Source organism: Diceros bicornis, chromosome 7 (assembly GCF_020826845.1).
Source record: "Diceros bicornis minor isolate mBicDic1 chromosome 7, mDicBic1.mat.cur, whole genome shotgun sequence".
In the NCBI taxonomy this organism is placed as follows: Eukaryota; Metazoa; Chordata; class Mammalia; order Perissodactyla; family Rhinocerotidae; genus Diceros; species Diceros bicornis.
In genome coordinates, this window is record NC_080746.1 from 67298937 (window position 1) to 67324697 (window position 25761).

Below are 25761 nucleotides of genomic sequence, written 5' to 3' on the forward strand. Positions count from 1 at the left end.
CTTTTTACTTCTCCAGCTCATTCTGACCCTCCTCTCTCTGATCTTACTTGCCTTGCTATTATAGAGTTTTAAAATTAAAAAAAAAAAAAAAAACTCCAGAAAAATGGTCTTATGGACAATTACTATCTATTATAACAAGTACAGGCCAGCAAAAGCCCAGCTCATTGAGTCTGTTAACAACCAGTGATATGTACATTCACCAATTTCTTAGCTACTCCTGCATTGCCTGACTAGCATGTAACTATAGCTTAAGGGCGGTGTTAAAAAAATTCCACTTTTTTCTCTTTTGCAATTTTACTAACACAAAAATATATCTAATGGTTGGTCAATCAGCAGCATATGAAATTTTATGACAGCAATTTTCTGCACATCCAGAAAAGGGAATCCAAGACACGAAAAACGCCTCTTAAAGCCTCCCTATTATTTTCTGTTGCTTTCGTAGGAATCAAAACAGCAGAGGATAGTACCCATAAAGAGTATTCATGTTAATTTCACCTTGAGAAAGTATGTTATCATTGTCCAATTAAGTAGAAATGAATCAGGGGTAACTGATAAACAAGAAAATAACCCCCCTGGAGAAGGTAAAATGTTTGTGCCCTGGGTGAAAAAATTATCTGTAAGACCACTGGGCTCAGGCAGATTAATGAATATCACTGATTGGCTAAGTAAGACTCTATTAAAGAAATCAAGATGTCATTATGATTATATGTAGCCATGCTCTGAAACGGAAAAATTAAAACAGTATCTTAAGAAAGAGAAAAAATTTTAAGATATATAATACACTATAACTTTCCTTAACACCAAATTCAAACTAAGAAGGCAGCAAACACCACACCACATGAATTGTGTAATATAAGACTTCATATATTATGTTTGACTTGTGTTGTCTAGAAAGTCTTGAGAATATAAAACACTAATTTAAAACAGTTATATTTTTAATTAAAGACTAAGGCTCAGAATTTTTACAATATGATTCTAATCAGCACAAAACAATGACCAAAAACTCTGTGAATAAGTTTATACTTTATACAATCCAAGCAGTGATGTGTGTGGACCATCTGAGTTACAGTGACAATCACATCATCCAATTTCTACTGCCTGTGTATTTCATTTCATAGAACTGTGAAAACGTAACTACTGTGATGTCAATATTTAGAAATGATCTCGAAGAGGTAGTGCACAATGAAATATTCAATATGACCATAAAACTGATGTTGCATCAACATAAAAATGTTCACATTCACCAAGAGGCAGAACAATGGCCACTAACTTTTCAGAACACCTCTTAGACAATTCACTTTAATTCAATTTAACAAACATATATTAAGCACTGACTACATGTCTACTATTGTACCAGATACTAGAGATGCAAAGATGAATAACATAAGATCTCTGTCCTTCATGGAATTTAGAGCAAGGAAAATAGATACAACACATATAATACAATAATCATATTATAATCTAGTTTTAAAAAGTGCTATGAGAATACAGAAAAGTGAACAATTAATTCTATCAAATTTACACATGTGCAAAGCTTGCTGGTTAAATATTTGTATTTTATTATTTTGTTTTCCTTTCAACATTACTGTTTTGCATGCATTTTTGTATGTAGCCTTAAATCTTTCTGGAAAAGTATACACCTAATGAATGTAGTAACTCTAGGGGGTTGAGTAGGAGTTAGGGAAATAGAAGGCATTAATGTTTGAGCTGGGCACACCCAGGAGAGAGGTGAGTAGAGAAGAAAAAGAACATTCTAGGTATAAGAAACTGCATGAGCAAAGACCCAGAGGCATGTAATACAGGGTGTGTCTGAGTCATAAAGAGTGACCACACCACAGGGTGGCATGAGAACACACACCTAGCCCAAGACTGGAAATGCATGCTGGGGCCAGGTCAGCAAAGACTTGCTATGTCATGCCATGCTGGGACACTCAACATTTTTCTACAGCAAAGGTGAATTATCAGAGGTTGTTAATCAGGAAAGTAGTACGATCAGATTTGTGATTTAGAAAGACAACCCCGACAGCAGTGTGAAGGATGAATGAGGGAGGGTAACCAGAGGCAGACAGAACAGTCAGAAAAACATTGTAATGTTCTAGAAAAGGGTTCATAAGGAGAAATGATACAAGTGAAGAGAAATGAAAGAACAGGTGAAGACACTTCAAAGGAAAAATGAACAGGACCTGGGATTTGACTGAATCCTGAGAGAGACAGAAGGAAGAGCAAGAAAGACCGACGTCTTCAGGAGCATTAAGAGAATGAGGAACTCGAGGACACTCCCTGGATCCTGGGCTGAGTTTCTGTCCAGTTAATGCCCACTCCTCACGTATGCCCTGTCCACAGTCAGCTCTAGTACCAGGTCCCAGTACCTCCCTCTACCTGATGGGCTGCAAGTGAATCTCTTATGAAAATACAAAGAAGCTTTTGGTTTGTAGCAAAGGATCAGAGAGGTTTTAAGGCAAGTCTTTCACTGTGCTCAGATCATACAGTGCATTGTAGCATGTATAGATCAATGAAAAGCAAAGCTGAAAGTTATAAATTTATAGTATTAAAAAAAATACCTAATGAATGTACCTGACAACTAAAAGAGAGCTTTTACAATGACTTCCCAGTTGTTTTTTCAGTCGCTTTTTAAAAACTATATTGTTTAGTTTTAATTTAAAATCGATGTAATTCTACTGTTAGAGACTACATGCATTCATTTTAAACTGAACATTTAGCAGGCACTTACAAAATGTACATTATGACACCTATGCTCCAAATGTCACACTGCTGGCTATAATCGTGGGCATTGATAACTTCAGGGGCTGCCAAACAAGCAAAAATAAAATCATATTAATAATACAATAAATGACTTTTAAATGCTTAAACACAAAGCATGAAAAATGTGCTGATGTGTTGTAATTTATTCCCCTACAGGGAAAAAGAGAACCAACAGCAGATGTTAAATGAATAATGTACGGGCCTTAACAACCAATGTCACTGAATCCTCACTCCTGTCATTTAGCCTCTAATGGAACAATGGCACAAACTGTAGAACTAAATATACTACTCTTCATTCCTTTGAAATTGTTAAGAAATGATTTTGCAAAGATCACGTAATTATAGTAGAAGACAACAATATCTCAGTTCTTTTCCAAAAATAGAATTGAAAACACGCCTTAAGTATATATAATTTAAAGCAAGCCCAATATGCAGAAATCTGGATTCACAGAAAAACTAAGGTAAACAGTTAAAAATCACTTTAGCAAAATAATAATAATAATAATAATAATATCATCACAGCACTCCTACGACACCCTAAGAATTATTTTCCACATTTTATAAATGAGAAAACTAAGACAAAGAGAGAGTTTCTACAACACAACTGGATCAAAACGCCAATCAGTCACAGGGTACAGACTAGGAGCCAGGTATTCCTGACTCCCCAGCTCTGCGCTTCTTACTTTACATGTCTTCACAATCTTTCTTTAAACAATCTTTTCAAAGCAGAACTTTTTTTTTTTTACTTTAAGGTAGCATTTTTTAATGATTACGTTTTTTTTATAACAGCAGGCTTTTCAAAAAGTCACATATGATATTTCAGGGCTATGACTATTGTACCTCTACAGCTAGAGATCAAATATCTGTCCTTAAGGAAAAAGGAAGAATAAAACAGTCATAAACATAAAAATAAAATATATGTAAACATTCCAATAGAACTTTAAAATTTATGAAGTATTTTTATATAAATCACGTTATTTGTATAAACTATGTTAAGAATCTTGTGAGATAAGTATGTAGGCATTTGACTCACTCCACCAGTGGGAAAACTAAGGTTCACATATATTAAGTGACTTGCCTAAAGTTACACAGCTACCAAGCACCTCCCACATAAAAGGTGTTTTTATTTTAGAAAAAGCTTCAATCTCCTCCACTCACACACTCACACATACACCTTTTATAACTACTAAAAGCAAATGGAATTTCATTTCCTCTGCCTTTTGTCAAAGGAACTACCACGCAACAAAAAGGAGTCAAAAGGTAAACACAAGAAATAATGAGAAAAGGCTCAACTACAGATCATTAACAAACTGAGCAATCTGTCTCCAAATCATTGAAAAGTAACTAAATAACATTTTCCTTTGAGCAACTACTTGTATTCTTTAACTCTATGTAAACTCTTTACTGAATCATTAAAGTCCAAGTTCTCTATGGCCACGTGCCTATGACAAGGACAAATTCTCTGATTAGAGTTCACGAAGGATCTCCACGTAGGTGTATCACACAGCAGGGGCCCGGAATTCCTGGTCCTCACTCTTTCAGAGTCATCTTCATTATCAGGGGCCTTTCTACTTGCACTGTCATCACAGCTCTCCTAGGGAGGCAGAAGCAATACCTGTGCCAAGGAGCCATTTAGGAAGTCAGCAAAGCTCTACAAACCATCTGTCTTCTCTCTCGTTCTCTCACTTGCTATCAGTGTAGACAACTAATAAGCAGGCACAAAACTCAGGGTGCTTGGATATATTTTCCCCATGTAACTACAGACCAGATGTCTTTTGCCAATAGGAGGATATGAACAGAATCTAAAGTAGCCTTTTCCCAAATAAGATAAAATGATTTCAAAACTTGATGTATCAACTAGGCAAAAAAACAATGAGTTAGATATACCCCTCAGCAATAAAAATGAATAAACTACTGATACAACATGGATAAGTCTCAAAATCATTACATGGAACAGAAGACATATGCAAAAGAATATATACCGTATATTTTAACTTATATAAAGTTCTAGACAAGCAAAACTAAGCTAAGGTGATAGAAATCATCAGTGGTTGCCAGGGTCTGGGTGGGGGAGTGACTGAAGGACACAAAGGACTCTCTGGGGTGATAGAAATGTTCAGTATCTTCACTGGGGTGGTGTTTATACAAGTACATGCATTTGTCAAAACTCATCAAACTTTACACTTAAAATCTGTGCATTTTATCATATGTAAATTATATTTCAATAAAGTAGTTTTTTTTGGAAACCTACTAAAAGTACAAAAAGAATTTGTCAAAGCTCTATCTTGGTGGGTGACTTTAATAACTTTCTCTCTTAGAAACCAACAGAAGCAGCAAGCAAAATTAACAATATGGAAAGTTTGAATCACAGAGCTATCACATTTGATTTTATAAACATACACAGAAATTTTTATGCTCAACAAGCTAGGAATACATATACTTTCTAAATATCCAATGCAACATTTGCAAAAACCAATCATGTGTTCAATCACAAGGAAAATTCCTATAAGTTGAAAACCTTTAAGGCACAACTGCCTGCTACAGTGAAGAAAAGCAGAAAGAAAAACCAAAAGGCTAGGAAATCTAACACACATTCACAAGAGTATCAGACACATCCCAACCACCTGGAAAATTCTAAAAGCACTTCTAAATAATTCTTGGATTAAAGAAGACTAAAACTAAAATTACAGACTGTTAAGAAATGAATGACATTAGAACACTGCATAGCAAAAGAAATGATCAAACAAGTACACAGAGGAAAATATTTAGTCTTAAATACATTTATTAGAAAAGAAGAAGACTGAAAATAAGCATTTAGCTTAGGAAGCTAAAAAATAAACCAAAAGAAGGAATTCAGAAAGATAAAAACAGAAATCAATGAAAAAGTAAACCAAATAACATTAGACTTGAGCTAGTTCTTTGAAAGCCCAAAAAATTGTCCTAACCACTATCAAATCTGATCAAGAAAAAAATGATTAGTACCATTACAAGAGCTAAAATTGAGCACTAAGTGCCAGGTACTGTGCTAAGCACTTTATATCTATTTTCTCATTTAATTCTCATGTCACCCTGATAAGAAAGATATTATTATTACCATCCTAATACATCCTCTCCCCTTCCGTTTTATTTTTCTTCCTTAGCACCTCTAACACACCAGATATTTTACTTTTTTACCTTGTTTAATGTTTGTGCCAGCATGACATTCTTACGTTTTGTTCACTGTTGTATTCCCAATACCTAGACCAGTGTCTAACACAAAGTAGATCCTCAAAAATTTTTTGATAAATGAGTGACATAATTCCTATTACACAGATGTAGAAACTGCAACAAAAGCAGTTAAGTTGTTTGCCCAGGGTTAACCAGAGAGCAAGTGGCCAAGCTGGAATCCTGAACTAGCCACGTGATGTCAGAGGCCGTGTTGCAAATATTACATCATATTGCCTTCTTAAAAAAATATTAGGAATGGGGAATATAACCACAGATACACAGGAGAATCTGAAAATTATAAGTGAATATGATATGCATATTTATGCCAATAAAGCTTAAAATCTCAGTGTAATAAACAACTGTCTAGGAAAACATAAATTATGAAAATGATTCCAGAGGATGCAGAAAACTTGAATAACCTAGTATAAATTGAAAATATAATAGAAATTTCATCCCCTAAAGGGTACCAGGATCAAAAAATTTTAAGTGGAAATTTCATCAAACTTTTAATGAATAGACAATTCCGTTTATTTAAATGGTTCATGAACATAGAAAAAGTGAAAATATTTTATTTTTTAAATGAGGCTAGCATAACCCTAACATCAAAAAAGACAAAGGCAGCACAAAAGAAAGCATGCTACCCTCAACGCTCCTAAATGAAGTGGTGACAAATTGAATAGAGCAGTATATTAAACCAAGTGGGGTTTAATCCAAAACTTCAAGGATGGTTCAACATTTAAAAAATCTATTAATGTAATTATTTCATTAATAAATTTGAAGAGAAAAAAATATATGATCATCTCAATAGGTACAGATTTGAATAGACATTTCATCAGAGAAGATATATGAATGACTAATAAGTTCATGAAAAGATGCTCAACATCGTTGGTCATTAGGGTAATGCAAATTAAAAACCACAATGAGATACTACTTCATACCCACTAAAATAGCTATGTTAAAAAGATAGTTAATATCAACTGTCGACAAGGATGTAAAGAAACCGGAACCCTCATATACTGCTAAGTGGGAAGGCAAAATGTTGCAGCCACTTTGGAAAATCATTTGGCAGTTTCTTAAAAAGTTAAACATAAATAATATATGACCCAGCAATTTCACTGCTAGGTAGCCACATATGAAACCATATGTCCACATAAAATCTTGTACACGAATGTTCACAGCAGCAATATTCATAATAGCCCCAAACTGGAAACAATCCACATGTCCTTCAGCTAATAAATGGATAGACAAAATGTGGCATATCCATACAATGGACAACTGTTCAGCAATATAAAGGAACAGACTACAGATGCTTGCTACAACAAGGATGTACCTCAAAAACACATGCTAAGTGAAAGAAGCCAGACATAAAAGACTATATATTGTATGACTCCGTTTACCATGAAATGCCCAGAAAAAGCGAATCTGGAGAGACAAAAAGATTAGCAGTTACCTGGGCTGGGACAGGAATGAGACTGAGTGCAAATGGGCATGAGGCAACTTTTTGGGGTAGAATTGTTCTAAAACTGGTTTGTGGTGATGGTTGCACAACTCTGTGAATGTATGAAAAATCATTGGTACATTTTTTATAATTTTTAAATTATACTTCAGTAAAGCTGTTAAAAATCACATTTAGAAAAATGGGAAACTGTTGCTTTACAAAATATATTTAATCAGTATTCTTTATGAAAAACTATTTGATGGCAATGATATTGGATAAAAAATGGAAAGAAGCAAAACATATGATTTTAGCATGGATTAACAAAAACAATAATTAAGTTTGGGGTATGACTACCTAAGAGATACAAACAACTATAAGAAGAGCCCAGAGAAACAATAGAAACTACAATCTTTGAAGATAAGAACTATGAGAAAAACGCTAAAACAACTGAAATTATTTGACCTAAGAGAATAAAAAGTAGCTTGAACAGGGCCATTAAGTCATGATGGCAAAATCAAATTGCTCAAGTTTTCATCCACATTAGTTGCTTTACTTTTTTATATAGAAAAGTCATGTTCAGTCTACTACTTGCCCATGTAGATAGGAGTCCCGCACGTGGTCTGCAGCATGGCTTCACCCCGACCCTGCTTCTTCACCGCTAAGCCAAAATCAGTCACCTGGAAGGAGAAACTCCAAGTCACCTGTTTCCCTGTCCCAGTGGTCGCTCATTCAGCAGGTAGGATTTTCACCACATTGTGATTGTATTTAATTCACGGATTCTTGAGGATGGAGGGCCTTTACTTGTATTACTAGCAAGGACTTTGCTTTCCTTCCTCACCCAGCCCTCTTTGTGAAGAAGAAACTTAGTAAAGAGAAGCTTGGTTTCTCAAATGTTGAGAAAACAGCCATGATGTTGATTGTTCATTCCTTCTAATTAAATTCACCGGTTCAACACAGGACGTTTTATCTTGAAGAAGATATTTAAATTTTTTCAGACGAAAAAGTTATTTTTAAAAAATCCCTTTCATTGTAAAATGTGTTCTGGCCTTAGTATGTTTATTATCTATTTTTCTGATTCTCAAGCTATGTTCCAGTTTAAAGCACTGTTAATAAATGCAAGTCATTATCCTTGTCAGCATTCAAGGAAACTCCCCATTTTTATAATTATTTATAAAACACTCTCTCCTGTAAATACTATCTTTTCTTTGCTATTATTTCCTTTGTGTTTCTAGAGTATACTAATTAAAACAATTACTATATTATTAAAAACTATGAGAAGCAAATTAACAGGGAAAAAACCAGCATTACTCAAATAAACTGGAGGCCTCCTGCTGCAGTTGCAGTCTTTGTGCTCAGTTCTAAGTCTTGGTCATTAAACATTTGGTTATTAAATATTCAGTATGTCCCCTTGGTCTTGTCTCCCATGTAGGAACAGCGTTGGGCTCAAAGCAGAAAAACAGGCACATTTATTGATCATACAACCGAAGATAGGCTCTTGGTCCACAGACACCGAATGCAAAGTTTCCAGGGCCTTATGGAGTAAGAGAATGTTCCTATCGACATGTGATGTCACTATTTTTCTAAATAGATTAATCACTTTCTCCAGGAGGTTTCACAATTACCCTACTTGGAGCATTATGATACATATCCTTCTCTATAGAAAATCTATACAGATATAAAATATACAAAAGATTTCATGATCCAATTCAGTTCTTTGGAGAGCATTTATCCCTTCATTCACCAAATACTAACTGAGCACATACTATGTTTCAGGTACTGCTCCAGTTGCCAACAATGAATGAGACACACGTAATTCCTGCCCTCGTGGAGTTTACAACGCAACTATTCAAGAACACTTACTCGGGTAAAACAACAAAACTGTTAAACCTACTTATACTATATAGAGATTTAGCTTCCGCAACAGAGCGAGTTATTCACAGACAACATTTTATTCCTAAATTAGCACATTCATATATTTTGAAAGCAGCCACTATTAAAGTGTTAAGTAATAAATAATGTATCCTATCATTTATTTGACATTAAGGAACACTTAATTTGAATAAAGCCTTCAAGAATAAACACTGAGCACATTACTTGTGCTTAGGACATAAATATTAATACCCAGGAAAATTTTCAATGAGAAATACAGACTTTAGCATTAATTTTGTATCAGAGGCACAACCAAGGTGTGTTTTTCTCTAAATCTATAAGACATTTACATCAAATTACCAGGCATAATTTTGAAATTAATTAGAATTCAGAGCATCTGTTTGCTTCCTATTAACTAATGATTAAGAACTATCCAAAGGAATATATATGTACTTTAAAAAAAATTCAGTAGCACCACTTAACTTGTAAAATTATTCTTGTCAGTTACAGCCTCTTTTGTGAAATTTTAATTTTTTTAGCACAAGCCACTTATTTTCTGGCTGCTCAAAAGCTTCCAAAATGTGCCTAAAAAGAGAATGTACTTTACCACTTTGCTATCAATTTATAGGCAAATATAGGCAAACACTATTTCTAGTACCTTACCTTTATGTTTAAGTTCATTTCATTGTTAGCATCGATAAAGCTGCTTTTAACCATTATGTTTTCCAGTTTTAGATCTCTATGTACTATATCTACCAAGAAAATAAAAAACACATTAATGAAATGGATAATGGAAAAATAATTAGAGGGGACACAAATAGAACAAATAAATATATTTGACAAATTAATGTCTACTGTTGAAACATTTGAGGAGGGCGAAATGTAAGTCTGCCCTGTTCCATTCCCTTACATTCAAATCCCTCTTCCCCACATTTCTAACCTTAAGAAGCCATTTTCTTTGACTCCCTCATCTCTCTCCATTCCCCTGCTGCCCCAACTTGCCGTCCTTCATGACTCAGCCCGGTGAGTATTCCAAGGTTAAGTATTTCCAGGAGGAGGGAGATAATTGCAGATTGTAGTTACAAGCCCAATAAGGTCTCCCATGTCTTCAGGTACGTCTTCAAATAGAGGACTACACCTTTACTCCTATGCATATGTTGTTCCCACTATAAACATTTAACATACTGCAACTTGGCCACATGTACACAAACTACACTTATTTCAGTATGTTTTTCTACAACATCAGCACACACTTTTAAACTAAACAAACAAAAACCCCTGAGACACAAAATCTCCAGTTGAACATGTCAGACCTCAGCTAGGACTTTTATGTACATGCAAATAATCATGTATCAAATACTTCCTTTGCAAATAACTGACTCAGTTCATATCCACAGCAATCATTTCCCTAGACTTGAAAAGTTATATGTATAATTGGTGGAAAAATGTAGTTGAATGAGCCCTGGACTAGCAATTATACTTAACCATTTATAGTTCCCTTACACAGCTCCCATCCTATGTTTTTGGAAATTTTATTGTTTCTATTGCTCTGTTTATCTCTTCTTACATAAATACTGCACAATTTTAATCAATATAGCTTTATAATATGTTTTGGTCCTTGGCAGGACAAGTCTTCCTGCTGCCTCCATTGTTCTTCTTTTTCATTGTTTTCTTTGCTATTCTCACGCATTTCAGATATCAAGTTCTATGAAAAATCCTATTAAGATTTTGTTTGGCATTATACAGAATTTATAGCTTAATGTGGCAAAACTGACATTAGCATAATATTAAGCCTTTGTCTTCCCGTGCTTGCAAAACTGTCACCCTCAGCCTGGAAAGCCCTCCCTTTTTGTGTCTGAGTTTGTATTCCTCAGCTCAAGTTTTTCTTCCTCTGTGAATCCTTCCCTGACTTTCCAAATCAAATGAGGCGCTTACACTTCCAAGATCCTTGCACTTTATATGGCTCTCCAATAGAGAAATTAACATGTTGCATTACAATTTGTTTTCTATACTCAATCTCCCACTAGCTTGAATTCCTTGAGGGACAGAGGCCTTGTCTTTTAATCTTTGTAACTCTAGGACCCACCACAATGCAATAGGTGCTCAGAAAATATCTGCTGAATGAATCCTAGGTTCCAGGACCAGCCCTGCCACACCTAACCATATCACTGCCCCTCCCTAGAATAAAGTTTTTCTCATCCACAAAATGAGAAGGTTCTAAAGTCACATGTAAACAAACCAACCTTGAAGAAAAAAAGGGAGGAGCAGGAGGAAAATAAAAACCAAAAAAAAATCCTAGAATATATAGATTTTTTAATGTTATTATTAATATATAAGTATTTTTAGAAATTTCACTTTTATTATTGATTTGTCTACTTTTGATTTGATAATATTAGCTGCTTTTCAAACTGTTGAATAGAAATGCTCATAAGTTCATCCTTGTCTGTGTACAAAGTAATTGTATACGTGCCTTGTTTCTAATTAAAATATATCTACAGTCATGCATCGCTTAACAATGGGGATACATTCTGAGAAACATGTTGTGAAGCGATTTCATCGTTGTGCAAACATCATAGAGTGTAGTTACACAAACCTAGATGGTATAGCTTACTACACACCTAGGCTGTATCGTGCTAGTCTTATGGGAACACTGTCATATTTGCAGTCCGTTGTTGACTGAAATGTTGTTATACGGAGCAAGACTGTACAAATAAAGTTAAAAAGGAAAAAAGTTTTGTTTGTTTGTGAGGAAGAGTAGCCCCGAGCTAACATCCGATGCCAATCCTTCTCTTTTTGCTGAGGAAGATTGGCCCTGGGCTAACATCCGTGCCCATCTTCTTCTATTTTATGTGGGACACCTGCCACAGCATGGCTTGACAAGCGGTGCATCGGTCCACACCCGGGATCCAAACCTGCGAACCCGAAGAAGAGTGTGTGCACTTAACTGCTACACCACTGGGCCAGCCCCGGAAAAAAGTTTTGAAAAAATTTTTAAATAAAATCTTCTATATTAGTAGGCATTATTTCTGTGACTATAAATCCTGAATACAATTACCCTCAAACAAAAGTGATATCTGCATTCATGGAGTCAATGAGCTGGATGATCATCTTCTTACCCTTATTGTGAAGATATGCTATAGCTGATGCAAGACTTTGGATGATCCACCTTGTCTCATTCTCTGAGAAATGCCCTTTCCTATCCAGAATTTCTTTGAGTTCTCCATCCTCACAAAGTTCCATCACAAGGTACATTTTCTGACATTATATATTTAAAAAAAGAAAGAGAGAGCAAATTATATAGTTGAAGATCTTTAAAATGTTATATATTGCATACATATAGTGGAAATATCACAATCTTAACCATCAATCTTTCATTCAAAAATATATATTATCTATCATATACAAGACACTGTGCAGGATACTAAAGGAATAAGGAAGTATAGACATAGTTTTTACCCTCAAGAAGCTCACAGTACAGTTATAATTACAACATCAGGTGAAAAGCGCTAATAGAAGAAGAATGCCCCAAATGCCATCAGGGTACAGAGGAGGGGAGCCTCTGCCTAAAGAATGCTCTCTAAGGAGGTGACATTAAAGGTAGGTTTGGATGACTGAATAGGGAGTTATGGGCAAAGAATATGGGCAAGAACAAGCATAATACATGATATTTGCAAAGACTCCAAAGCTTGAAACAGCACTGGCTGTTAAAAGAATAAGAAATGTCTCAGTGTTCATAGTGTTGGGAGTTTGGTAGGACAGAAAAGCCTGGAGTAGTGAGGGGTGAGGCTAGAAAGAACAGGTTGGTGCCAGGTTGTAAAGTCTTGGACATCATGCAAAGGAGTTTGGATTTTTTTCCACGTGCAGTAAGAAGTCACTAAAGACTTTTAAGCTGGTGTCTGGAGTATGGGGGGAAAGTGTATACTATTACCAATTGTTCATTTCTAAATGAAGACTAACAGTAATGTAAAGCAGGGCTCAGCAAACTTTTTCTGTAAAGGCCAGACCCAGATAGTAAATATTTTCAGCTTTGCAGGCCATACAATCTCTCTCGTAAGTACTCAGCTCTGCTGTTATAGCATAAAAGCAGCCATAAACAATACCACAAAACTTTATTTATGGACTTTGAAATTTTAGTTTCATATAATTTTCATATGTCATGAAATATTACTTTTTTACATTTTTTTCAACCATTTAAAAATGTAAAAAACTTAGCTTATGGGCTGTAAAAAAATAGACAGCATGCCAGATCCAGCTCGCACACTGTGGTAGGCTGATCTCTGTATATAGAGCATAGATGCGAGGCACAGAATGGAGACAAGAAGGGGAAGAAGAGAAAGATGTGAAAAATACCTAGGAGGAAGAAACAATGGGACTTAGCAACTAACTGGCTATGAGTGGTAAAAAACCGTGGATGAAATGCCTCTTCCATATTTTCTGTTTCTCTTGCTGCATATTAAGATCACTTGAGGTATTCCAAAGGGCAAGTTATCTATTGAGTCAAAAAGATTCAGTCAACTAAAATGCAAATCTTTTTCATACCTATTGCTATTCAGACACAGACTACCCTCCATGTCTCCATTCTATCCTATGCTGCTAGAGTTTCGTTGTTGTTAAGATTTGGGGGTCTGATTCTATTCTGTAACCACTACTAATGCAGCTTCTGCATTCAATCAGCAAGCATGAAGATAGGAAAAGAAGGTTAACACCCTTTCTCCCTATCGTCAAAACTGTGATTCACTAAACCTCAGGATGCTTTAGAATTTCAAAAGTAACTAGAGAATTCTGCAAAGTCTAACACATAAATAGGCTTTTGAACTAGGCCATATTTTTCCACTGACAGCACTGTAGGGATCACTGGTACATGAAATGGTAAGTGAACTCTTTGGAAGGAAAACTTAAATTAATGGTGCTTACAACACAAATTGATGTCAATTTAAAATACGTAAGTTGATAAAAGTTCTATCAAAAGTTTCTTAAAAGTCTTTTTATAATTATTAAAAATAATTGTATAGATCTGGAGAACACTTGGACTCAGAAAAAACTATAATATAGTCAGACTGGATGCAGATCTGATAAGATTGATAAGATCAATATTAATACTATGGCCTAACCAATCAGGTAGCAGTTTCCATTAATCCTTAAGATGGCTTCAAGGGGAGGTCTAGGCATTTGCATGAGTTGGGGAGGAAGGGAGGCAGATCTGACCTACATGAATCAAGGGCAAGCAATACATAAGAAAGACAATCACAGATGATGGATTCCTTTGCCTTCAAACTATTCTAGATTTGGACTCCCACTTGTGTCCAAGATAGAGTAACAGAGACCAGACTTACTCTCTCTCTTGAAACAACTTAAGAAATGGACAAAATATATAAAACAACAATTTTCAGACATTACACATCAGGCAGCATAGGGCAGTGATCCCCCGAGAGAGGGGAAACACATGAAGCAAGCCCCACAAATATCCTAGCTTATAGTCTGGAGAGTTTCCAGGCCACAGAGCAGGGGGAGGGAATCCAAGCAGAGCCCAGAAGTCTCCATGAATTGAGGAGACAGAGGCAGGAGTCCAGGAAGGCCAAGACAACTAAAGTTCACAGGGCAGAGTACCATAGAGGAGAAAGCTGTGTACAGAGAAAGCTCAAGAGATCTGCAGAGGGTCCCCCTCAAGTCTTCAGCAGAGGACTGATGAGCGCATGTGTATAAACAAACTACCTGAAGCTGGGACAGAGCAAGGGGCAGAGGGAACGGTCACTGGAGCTTACACACAGCCAGGAAGAGTCTGTACTCCCACTAGCCAGAATGGAAAAATCTCATAATTCATGGGGCATCAGGAAGAGTACTCAGAAAGGTCTTACCTCATTAGTAGGAAAAAATTAGCCCTAGACCAAAGGCTGCTCTAGTGCCACCTAGCAGAGCTTAAAGCAAGCTTCAAAGTATCAGACTTTTTTCCAAGTAACTTAACTATGTCCTCGAATAAAGCTTAAGAATAGTTATAAGAACATAAAAATATGCAGCATCCAATCAAAAATAAACAGGCATATAAAGAAGTAAGAAAATATAACCCATAATGAAGGAAAAAAATCAATCGAAACTGACCTAGAAATGACACACACGATGGAATTAGTAGAAAAGGACATTAAAAGTTATTATAATTATATTTAAGAAAAAGAAGGAAACATTGAGCATGTTAAGTAGAAATATGGAAGATACAAAAAAGATCCAAATCAAATTTCCAGTGGAAGGGATAAATAGCACATACGATGCTACAGAAAAAGAGATTATTGAATCTGAAGACTATGCTAAACAGCAATAGAAACTATGCTAAATGAAATGAGGAGAGAAAAAAGACTGAAAAAAATGAATAGAGCATCTGTAAGCTGTGAACAATGACATGTGTACTTGGAGTCCCCAAAGTGGGAGAAGGCAGAAAAAATATTTGAAGAAATAATGGCCAAAAATTTCCTAAATTTGATGAAAACCATAAACTCACAGATCCAAGAAGCTCCATGAACCCCAAACACAAGAAACATGAAGAAAATTACACCAGGGCACAACATAATCAAATTGCTTAAAACTGATGATACAGAGCAAAATTGTTCTAAGAAGATTTGGGGATAAAAGAAATCACAACTCTAACACTGAAAAGAAGAGTAGAGAAGACTTTTGGTATCATTGCCATAAAGTGCTCCCATAAAGGATAACTGTGGTCTTTAATAGTTATTAATTTTTAAGCACTCTTAATGAATCAAGCATAATGCATAACCCAAACTGACTATTACTGCCTTCGAGACTGGCAAAGGACACAAAGACTAATAGCTAACATTTAATGAGACGGATGCTTTATATCCATTTTCCCAATTAATCCTTCAACAACCAAATGAGGTTGATACTATTATACCCATTTTACAGATGAGGAAACTGAAGAATAGAGAGGCTGAGTAACTTGTCATGGTCTTATAGCTAATAAGTGGTAGAGCCAGGATTCAAATGCATAGGCAATCTGACCCCCGAGTCCACATGCCTAACCACTATATTATACTGCCTCCAAGCAGAGAAACACCCAAGCCCACAGGCACTAACCAACCTGGAGGCGGAATGGCAAATAACCCAGGCTTCAGAACAACTCTAAATTAAAATTACAGGCCTTTAAAGAGAAGAATGATAACTTCTAGGGAAGAAGGAAGATTAAACATGTTGCTAAGACACAGATGACAAAACATCTTGTACACAGTGCCACAGATACCCTTGCCAACTTTATTATAAAGCTAACCTTGCAAAATTACAACAATATGCCAAGAGACTCCAATGGAGAAACCAAGGACCAAAGCAAAAGGAAAGCCACCTTTAAGGAAGCTCTAATCAGTTGTGTATGAAGTTGTTTCCATTTCAAACATTTGTTTTCAACACACCACCCAGAAACATCACTAAAGACATCAATCTAATCATCAGACACCTAATTATACAATCAATAATAAAAGTCCCCCAGAATGCTCTCATCAGTCTCCAAGGACAGACTCATGCCAAGGACACGAGCGACTGTGCTGCAAAGGGACTACTTCAGAAGGAGATGGTGTGCATTTTGTAACAACTTTCAAAATGCAGCACCTGATCAAGACTTACCTTAGGCGTCTCGAAGACTTGTTCCAGATGTATGATATGCTCATGCTTCACAATTTTTAGAATGTTCACCTCCCGTTCAAGTAACTTCACAGCAGAGCTTCCAGCCTTAAATAATGAGGAAATGTCGATTTCACATATGAATATCACTACCACATACTTCCATATAAAAGTTATAGTTATTTTATATTTTTTCCTATATTTTCTTGAGAAGTTTCTTTTTCAAAAAATAACATGCAACTTATTTCCATAAGATTAAATTATGCCCCTTCTTTCCTTTGTCCAATTTTCGGTTATATATAATTTGGCCTCAAACCACATCTGTTTCTTGGACTATTTCTATAAATTAGCTCCTACATGGTCTCTGTCCCCTCACAAAATTATTCCAATTTTTAATATGCTTTTAGTATTTCCTTCAAAATCATGTTGATCCTTTGATATTAGTATAATAAAAACAAAGGCTACTTTTCAGAAGAAGTAGATTGGAGAAGATAAAAACACGATGTTTTTCTTTTATTTTGTTTTGATTATATTTATACATCAAAAGAAATAACAGGCAGTAAGATTCTACACTTAGAGCTGCATTATATCACTTCCTAGTGCCCCGACTTCAAAAATTAACAGAGAGAGAGAGAGATCTTGCCTTCACACCAACCTAACTCCAATTTCACTGCCTTCCATGTAACCCTTAACCATCCTGACAACAAAAGGTAAAGGCAGGAGCACTCCAGGGAGCACAAGGCCTTCAATCAGGCATAGGTAATTGATTTTCTACAATGTCATCTAAGAAATTCTAGAAGGGCTTTCTCCACCCTCACCACAACTACCCAATTGTTACCCACCAACCATCATTGATACCTAAATTATCATCATTATTTGAGGATAAGCATTGTCTTCATTCACATAAAAACATCCCAGAAAGGCATAACAAAGGTCTTATCTTTCCCTCCTTCCCCTTCCCACCCCAAGTTTGGGAGAGTACACAATAGTTCTTAAAGGACTGGAAAGGGATTGATGGTAAGACAAACTACCTCGTGAAAATTTTACCTAGGGTCATCCCTGCTTCCAACAACCATTACCATCTCAGGAGTGAGCAGGAAACTGCCCACCCACTACACCCCACACAAGTAGGATGAAGTCACATTTTAAGGTTATCCTACACGGTCAAGAGAAAAAGTGACCGTGAGGAGTGAATTCCTGCCTAGACTAGATATGGAAAGTTACCACAATTTCTCCTAAGATCCATCTCAATTCTCCCCAAATGGCTTGACCTGTATATAATGCAGCAATATACTGTCCAATTCATATACTGACTATACAATTTTATTTTACTATCTTAGTGTCCTATAAACTCTCAGCATCAATATGTCAGTGTAAGATTATGAATTCCTAAGGTTGGAAACAGGTCTCCTGACCATATAACCCTAAAACCTAACCCCTAAAACTACCCGACACCAAAAGGGCAAAGGAAATAACATCCCGTGCAGCACCGTGGTTGTAGAATTCTAAAATTTCTAGAAAGGCTCCGGATCTCCCCTTGTTAAGATTTATAGGTTACTTTATTAAACTTTAGAGACAGATGGTATGTAATTTGTTTTAAAGACTATATAAAATCTATTATTTTATTTTGCAAATGTAATGTTTATTATCACAAATCCAAGGCAAAACCAGCATAACGTTGTCTTTTGTTTTTTCCCAGGCACAGAAATTTTTAAAAAGTTGATGCAATGATTAGGTGTAAAGCCTGAGGACTTAGATTCCCCCTTAAAGAGAAGCCCAGTCATTCTCCAAGCCAGGAGAAATTCAGTGAGGAAAACAGTGGATACAAGTAAATAGTATAGTAGACAGCTGGGGGAAAAGTGGTCCAAACTGAAAGAGCAGGTAGGATGAACAGAATTAGCTAACAATGAGGAAATAGGGACTCAGAGGAAAGGAGAGAATAGAAGAAAAGTACATCAGAACCATATCAGGAGAGATACTGGGACGTACTTCCAGCTAGGACATCTCTAGCCCATAGGCCTACATCTACACATACTGACCATCAGCCCTTCCCTTCAGTTCACTCTGGTAAACCTGACCTAGATTTGGTTATACTGGTTATGTTAATCCTTTCATGTGACCTAGATTTGGTTATATTGGTTATGTTAATCCTTTCATGTGCTTTTTCCAAATAGCACTTGGCTACTTGAGTTCAAGGACTGGTCCCTTCCCAGAAGGCTAGAGAAATGCCCACACTTCTCAGGGGAGCAGCCCAGGCCCTGGCCCTCAGGGTCAGCTGTGCTGGTGAGACACCATCCTGCCTCCCTACCCTGCACTGGCCCTGGGCTCTCAGTCTGATGACGCTGATAAGCCTTACCTTGTCTTTGTTCACTTTTTTAATTGCCCACTTAGTTTCTGTTTCCTTGTCTGTAGCTTCAATGACCATTCCAAAGCTCCCTTGTCCCAATATTCTTCCAAAGGTATAGATTTCCTGGATAAAAAATAAGAGTTCCTTTCTCTCTCTCTGCCATTTACCAGGTATTACAAATGAACACATGATACTGACAGACACCCACCCAAGGGAAGAGAGAGTCTGCTCCAGGGTAAAATCAAATAGAAGACACTACATATTTGTTTTAATATTAATAAACACATCTCAATCAACCCAAAATAAGTTTTGATGAATCTCATTAAATGTCCTTTAGAGGAAAACCAGAAAAATCCTAATGGGGAAATGTGGAAAACCTCAAAAGTATAAAAATGAATCTCTTACAAATTACAATATTAATGAAATATCTTCATAAGAAAAAGGAGGAATGGAATATTACTACATATAGGTTGTTTGTATAAAACACATTCACCCAAAAAATTATCCCAAAACTCTGAGAGCTATACTATAAAATCAACACATATTAACCACTGAACAAACTGCTTTCTCGTTTACTAAGTAACACTTTTTCTTTATCTTCATTGTTTCTACCGAAAATGGCTTTTGTTGTTTTATTCCTTTTGTTTTAGGGAAAGCAGTACGTGACAGAAATTTTAATATAAATCAACAGTGAGAAGACAATAAAAACTATCCATAGTAACACTATCCAGACCAAGAATCCTTCCGCTTATCATTTACCTTCTGCTTACAAAGACAGAACACACTGGATTGCCAACACCAGCATTCTGGTTCACATTGTAAAATAACAAACAGGTAACTCATTTATACTTCTATTTCTTGTGAATTTAGTTGAGGGGAGTCAGGCTTCCTGATCCAAATCAACTCCATGGCATTAACATGAGTTTCTGGACTCACCATGATGGGGACTAGAACATGAGAGAAGAGCTAAAGTAATGCCACTAGGTGAAGCCTCCGATGGGTCAGCCAGCCAAAGCCCTCCCTAGGGATGCCACTCTGTCTCTCCTTCACCATGCAACAGGTAAGTTAGCTGCTAGTCTTTATATTTTCTGCTGCTTACTTTCCTTTCTTACTTTCGTAAAAGATTCAATGCCCAACTAATTACTTCCTTCCTTCATGAAGGGTTTCCCTGCCTAACTCTGCACCACACTGATTGTCCCTTTGACTTCCTTCAACATGTATGCATTAGTCCCTAAACACTATTATTACTCTCTTGCTTACAAACATTTTGGCTCATTTTTTTTCTTCCAAGATGGTCTAGAAGCTCCTTAAGAAGCTATTACTTTTGTATCCTTTAAAAAGCCTATCCTGAAACCTTGTAGGGAAAATATTTGTACTTAGTGCATCAGGGGAAAAGCAGAAGGAAGGAAGAGAAGGAAAGAGGGAAGGAAGGGAGCAGGGGAGGGGAAAGGAGAAAGGAAGGAGGAAGGGAAGGGAGTGAAGGAAAGAAGGAAGGAAGAGAGAGAAAAGGAAAGAAAGAAGGGAAAGGAAAGAAATAGAAGTGGGGGGAGGGGAAGGGAAGGGGAGAGAAAGAAAGAAAGAGAAAAAGAAAAAGAAAGAAAGGGAGAGAGAAAAGAAAAGAAAAGAAGAAGGAAGTGTTCAGCTTCAACATGTTAGACTTTCCTTAGATATTTCCTTGTGATATATACTTTGGGCGCTACAAAGATGAATAAAAAACAATTCCTATTTTCTCAAAATTTGCAATCTACTCAAGAGATGAGATTATTACTTAAATCACAAAGTCTTAAGTTAAAAAAAAAAAATACAAAATGACAATGGGGCCACAGACCAAAGCTAAAATACTGGAAGAATAAGGAAAATATTAAGAGGTGGCTTCTAAGATTGTCATGTGAGGGAACAAAGGCAAAAAAATATTGAGAATTTTTTTCTATAATCCAAGCAAGTCAAGGAAGGCATTCCAAATGAATAGCAGCACAAATGCGGAATGAATGAGTGAACTGATAAATGAATGAATAATCAATAAATCCAGTTAGCAGGCTAGCCAGCTAGTCAGGAACCTTCCTTCTATAGATACACATGTTTGAGAGAAGTGACAGACTGGGTATGGGAGTTGAACCCTAGAGGAGGAGCTCCGGACTTAGGGTCGTGAATGTTGTGAATGGCAACTCCTAGACTCACAGAGGGTGCATCCTGCCCAGGTGACTGTCCCCAAGACATTGCTTTCTGATGATTTATACTTACTTTGGCTCCTCCCACTTCCCCCCATCACTTAACAGAGAGAATCAAAGCAGAAAACTAACATGATTAAAATAAGACAAAACATTCTATTGTTATTATACTTACATGCAACTCCCAACCATATGTTATGTAAAATGAGTTAAATCTCAACTTAAATGTCATTTGCCCTTTTTTCCCACAGAACAAAATAATCTCAACTCCATAACAATTTCTCCAATTTTTCTTGTCCTTTACAAACTGAACTCTCATTTTCTCTCTAAACATACAGAACCACAACTTGGACACAGTATTTTAATTGTTTAAATAGGATTTTTAAAATGAGGAATGGGTAGAGGAATAGCTCAACTGCCCAACTAGTTTTTTATAAACTAATCTCTTTCTTCAACTAACAGCTATGACTGTAACATCATTACATAGTGGTGAAAATAAGGAGAAAATGACTTCTTGTTTGTAACAATCTTAAGAAGATGCTATTAAAATGGTAATGTAGATCTATTTTTATTGACATAGAAGAAGTCCATGACACAGTGTAGAGTGTAAAAGCATGCATGATGTGACTCCATTACAAAAACGTGTGTATGTGGGGGTGCTTACAGTGATGTCTGGAAAGATGTTCATTTAAATACTAAGAGTAGTTATCATTGGGTAGTAGAATTTTGGATGATTGTAAATTCTCTTTTTATACTCTTCTGAAATGTTTAAAATCTTTAAAATGAGCCTGTCCATTTACTGGGGGAAGAGAAACTTCAACTATACTAGTTAAGGTTATTTCTTAAAAATATGAATATATTTGAAATATTTCACAATTTAAAATAGGAAAAAAATAAAAATAAAAAAATAGGATAAGACTTAGATGTGCACACAAAAAATCAAGTAAAGGTAATAAACTTTACAATTGGTTATAACTGGCTCACAATTTTATTTTCTTCACTTTTCTATCTATATTTTCCTAATTTTTCACAGAGAGCACATTTTGATTTTACAAAAGCTCTAATGGCTAAATTTAAAACTCAGTAAATTTGTGGATTTTAAAAAAAAAATACAGGCCTTTTATTCAAAGGGGGAGATTTAAACATTTCAAGTCAGAATTTCTCAGGAAGCTCTTCTGATCACTTCAAGTAAATTATCAAATATCTCTTAAAACCATTTTTTTAAAGTTATTTAACGTTAACACAATTTTCTCCTTGTAGTTGTTCTTGTTGTGGTTCCTTTAATCTGATGTTAAAGGAACACATTTTAATTTCTAAAATGGTACTAATATTTAATTCATATTTGTACATAATAATGAGAACCCTGGGAAGAATAATAATCGGTATTCATCCAATCACAGGCTGCAAAAAATGGAGGGGATCCAAGAGGGAAATTCTGGCCTCACTACCAGTCATCAAGGAAGTGAAGAGACAAACCATCTCAAGTCATCTGGTCTCTGTGCGTCTTGAAGAGGCCTACACAAAGACTCCACGAGTGCCCTCAGCAACAGGCAAGACCTAAAGACTGAAATGTTCTCCTTTTATCTAAGAAAAATGCCCTCCACTTGAATTAAAGTCCATTTGGCCCTCTATGAAGAGAAAAAATAATTAGTCTGAATTCTCTTTAGTAAAGATTTTGACAAAGCTGAAAATGGTAAATTTCTTCCTTTCTTTCCTTAGAGACTTATTTTAAATCATTTTTGCCATTAATCATTGACTTAGAAGAAATCTGCAAGTTCCTAGCAGCTTCAGTTTGCTTTCTACATACCTGAATAGCAGCTCCATTGGCCATCCTTATGTGAGGAACTTTTCCCTCTGTAAAGTTGCCCCGACCCCATTGTTGTTGAGATGTTTTTCTCTCTACATTTGAGGTTCTTGATGGCTTGGACCAAAAAGGAATAAAAATATTAACTTTATGATATAATACACTTGTTGACAAAGTAAGAACCCTAATTTAGATAATCTGACAAATCTTTACCATGTGCCATGATATTTACTGTGTACAAGATAGTTTACTGTCTTTTTCAAATTCTAAGCTCTATATGATTTATTGGCTCATTAGGCTAAAAGAGACCTTACGAAGTCATTCTATCTAATCTGATTCCAGGCAAATCTACAGGATACCTGCATAGCGGATACATCAGAACTTACCCAATGATTCTTTAAAATAATGATAAGGCAACTTCACAGCTTTCTTAATCACCCTTGTTTTAAAACATAACAATCATCTCAAATAGGTTATACATTAAAAATTATTGGCCAGACATTCATAAAATACGCTTCAAACGAAAATAACATAGTAACAACTTACTCAGAGATGCCTATATGTCAATAACTATACTATAATACAAATTAGAAATAACAGTTTAGGGAGAAAATTTGAAAAAGGTCCAACTTTGAGGGTTGCGAATCTAACTTTTCTTAAATTTACTCCTCTCTGTCTTCAAAGCTGTGCTATATCAATTATAATCTTCCGCACTGCTTCTTCTCTACAAAGGTGAACACATCCAAACCAGTCCACCCAGGTAGTCACAGATTGTTTGTAACTAATGCAAATCAATTTTGCAAAGTATATTTGATATTCCATCTACATAATCAGGAATTGTCTTAAATAATAACCACCTTATATTTAACCACAACCATAAGTCTCATACTGCATCAGTTGAAGAAAATGCCCAAAAATTCAGATTAATTCAACTTGAAAATCAATTCATTTCTGTATAAACCATTAAAAAAAAGAAGCTGGAATAACATTCCAAATTATGCACAATCTTGGCAAGTAATTAATTTGGGCAGTGGTTGGAAGTATCATAAAAGAAATTACTAACCAACTTTGCTCACCTCTTATGTAAAAAAGAAATGTTCCCTTGATAGTTAAGAAGGCAATGAGTTAGCTGACAAGGGCCTGTGGGATATGGATGAAGCTAGGGATAGGATTAGGGAATGGGATGTCAACTTGTGCTGAGATGTAGAATCTTTGATATTTACCAAATCTTTTCTAGAGGCAATATCTTTGCTGGTTTGTTTTTCTTTTGTTCTCTCTGGTGAAACCACAAATTCTGAACTACCAATGCTTGATGTCTGTGACATTTCCACCACTGAAATTGGAGAAGCATTTGTTCTACAGGAACATACACAAAGTACATTTTTCTGAGAAGCAGATGAACACCTGGAGCATTTTGCGGACTTTTTATCAATGCCACTATCAGCCATTTGCTTAATTCCACACCAAAAGCAACTTGAAAGAAAGATGTTTCCACTGTTTGAAGAAAAGAACCACACAAAAAAGGATAAGGTGAGCTGATGGTAAAAACTGTAAATTCCAGTTGGTGAGGTCGTTAGGTTAATGATGCACTAGACTTATATTCACACATGAGAGCTGCAGAAAGAAAAGAAATCACCATTTAGAAAATTCTTTCTTATCCTATTACCCTCCTAGAAATCAGAAAAAAACTAACAACTAGCACCAAAAGCATCCTGCCTACACATGAAAAGTTAATATTTACAACAAAATTAGGACATATTTCTAAAAATCAAAGGATTCTCATCTTTCAAATTTGATTTCTTGAACTCCAGACATTTTATTTACTTAACGATCAAAAGAATCAACCTCTCTGTTCAGAACCATAAAACTGCTGAAAAGCATGGTCTAAGGAAGTCAATTTGGTGGGTTGATACCATTTTTTTAAATGAAGTAAAATAGAATAGATAATAGGGTATTTTGCATAGATTCTTGGTTACCCTGATAAGTCTGTGAAACTTTTATTTTAATTATATAGATATATATGTATAGAATGTTTGTGTGTGTGTGGGTACTTGGTCACATTATAAAATGTATTTCTTAACATGGGTTGTAGTTAAAAAAAAAGACAAAAAATACTAGTGTAAAACATACATTACTGTGAGTTTAAAATTTAAATCTTAGTCTACTTATTATTAGAGCAAATTCATATTACACACTTCAGAAAGGAGTAGATAATTTGATTTTATAAACTACCTAATTCTAAAAGTTAAAGGCAATATTAGAAGTATCCTCATTTTTATACTCAAATGGCAAAAACAGGAACTAGTGGGTGCTATTTTTCCCTGCTAACTAGAGCATTCTACCTAACTAGAGTTATTGGCAGCTGTGTGGTGGCAAGTTGGAAAGATCTGAGCTGAGGAAGAAGGGAGGAACGTGTTCTGCAGTACATATAAGAGAACACCTCAAGAAACTCCCAGAAGTAACTGGAAGTACACTAATATGGTTTTGTACCATAATATTTCACATATTATTTAAAAGTACATTTTGTAGTCACAGATTGATAAGGCTT

General features: G+C 35.7%; 1 protein-coding gene across 5 annotated transcripts in view; it reads right to left on the reverse strand.

Moving 5' to 3' along the window:
- STK33 (serine/threonine kinase 33) overlaps nucleotides 1-25761 on the reverse strand; it is a 131431-nt gene that overhangs the window by 37980 nt on the left and 67690 nt on the right. For 4 of the 5 annotated variants that reach the window (XM_058545922.1, XM_058545924.1, XM_058545923.1 and 1 more), the window contains 8 exons: nucleotides 24437-24707; nucleotides 23217-23330; nucleotides 19251-19364; nucleotides 16898-17002; nucleotides 12394-12532; nucleotides 9941-10029; nucleotides 8001-8085; nucleotides 2732-2807 (listed from right to left, as the gene is read on the reverse strand). In XM_058545922.1, coding sequence (XP_058401905.1) covers nucleotides 2732-2807; nucleotides 8001-8085; nucleotides 9941-10029; nucleotides 12394-12532; nucleotides 16898-17002; nucleotides 19251-19364; nucleotides 23217-23330; nucleotides 24437-24707 — 993 coding nt within the window. The remainder of the gene's footprint in view (nucleotides 1-2731; nucleotides 2808-8000; nucleotides 8086-9940; nucleotides 10030-12393; nucleotides 12533-16897; nucleotides 17003-19250; nucleotides 19365-23216; nucleotides 23331-24436; nucleotides 24708-25761) is intronic. The other variant, XM_058545925.1, reaches the window with a different exon arrangement.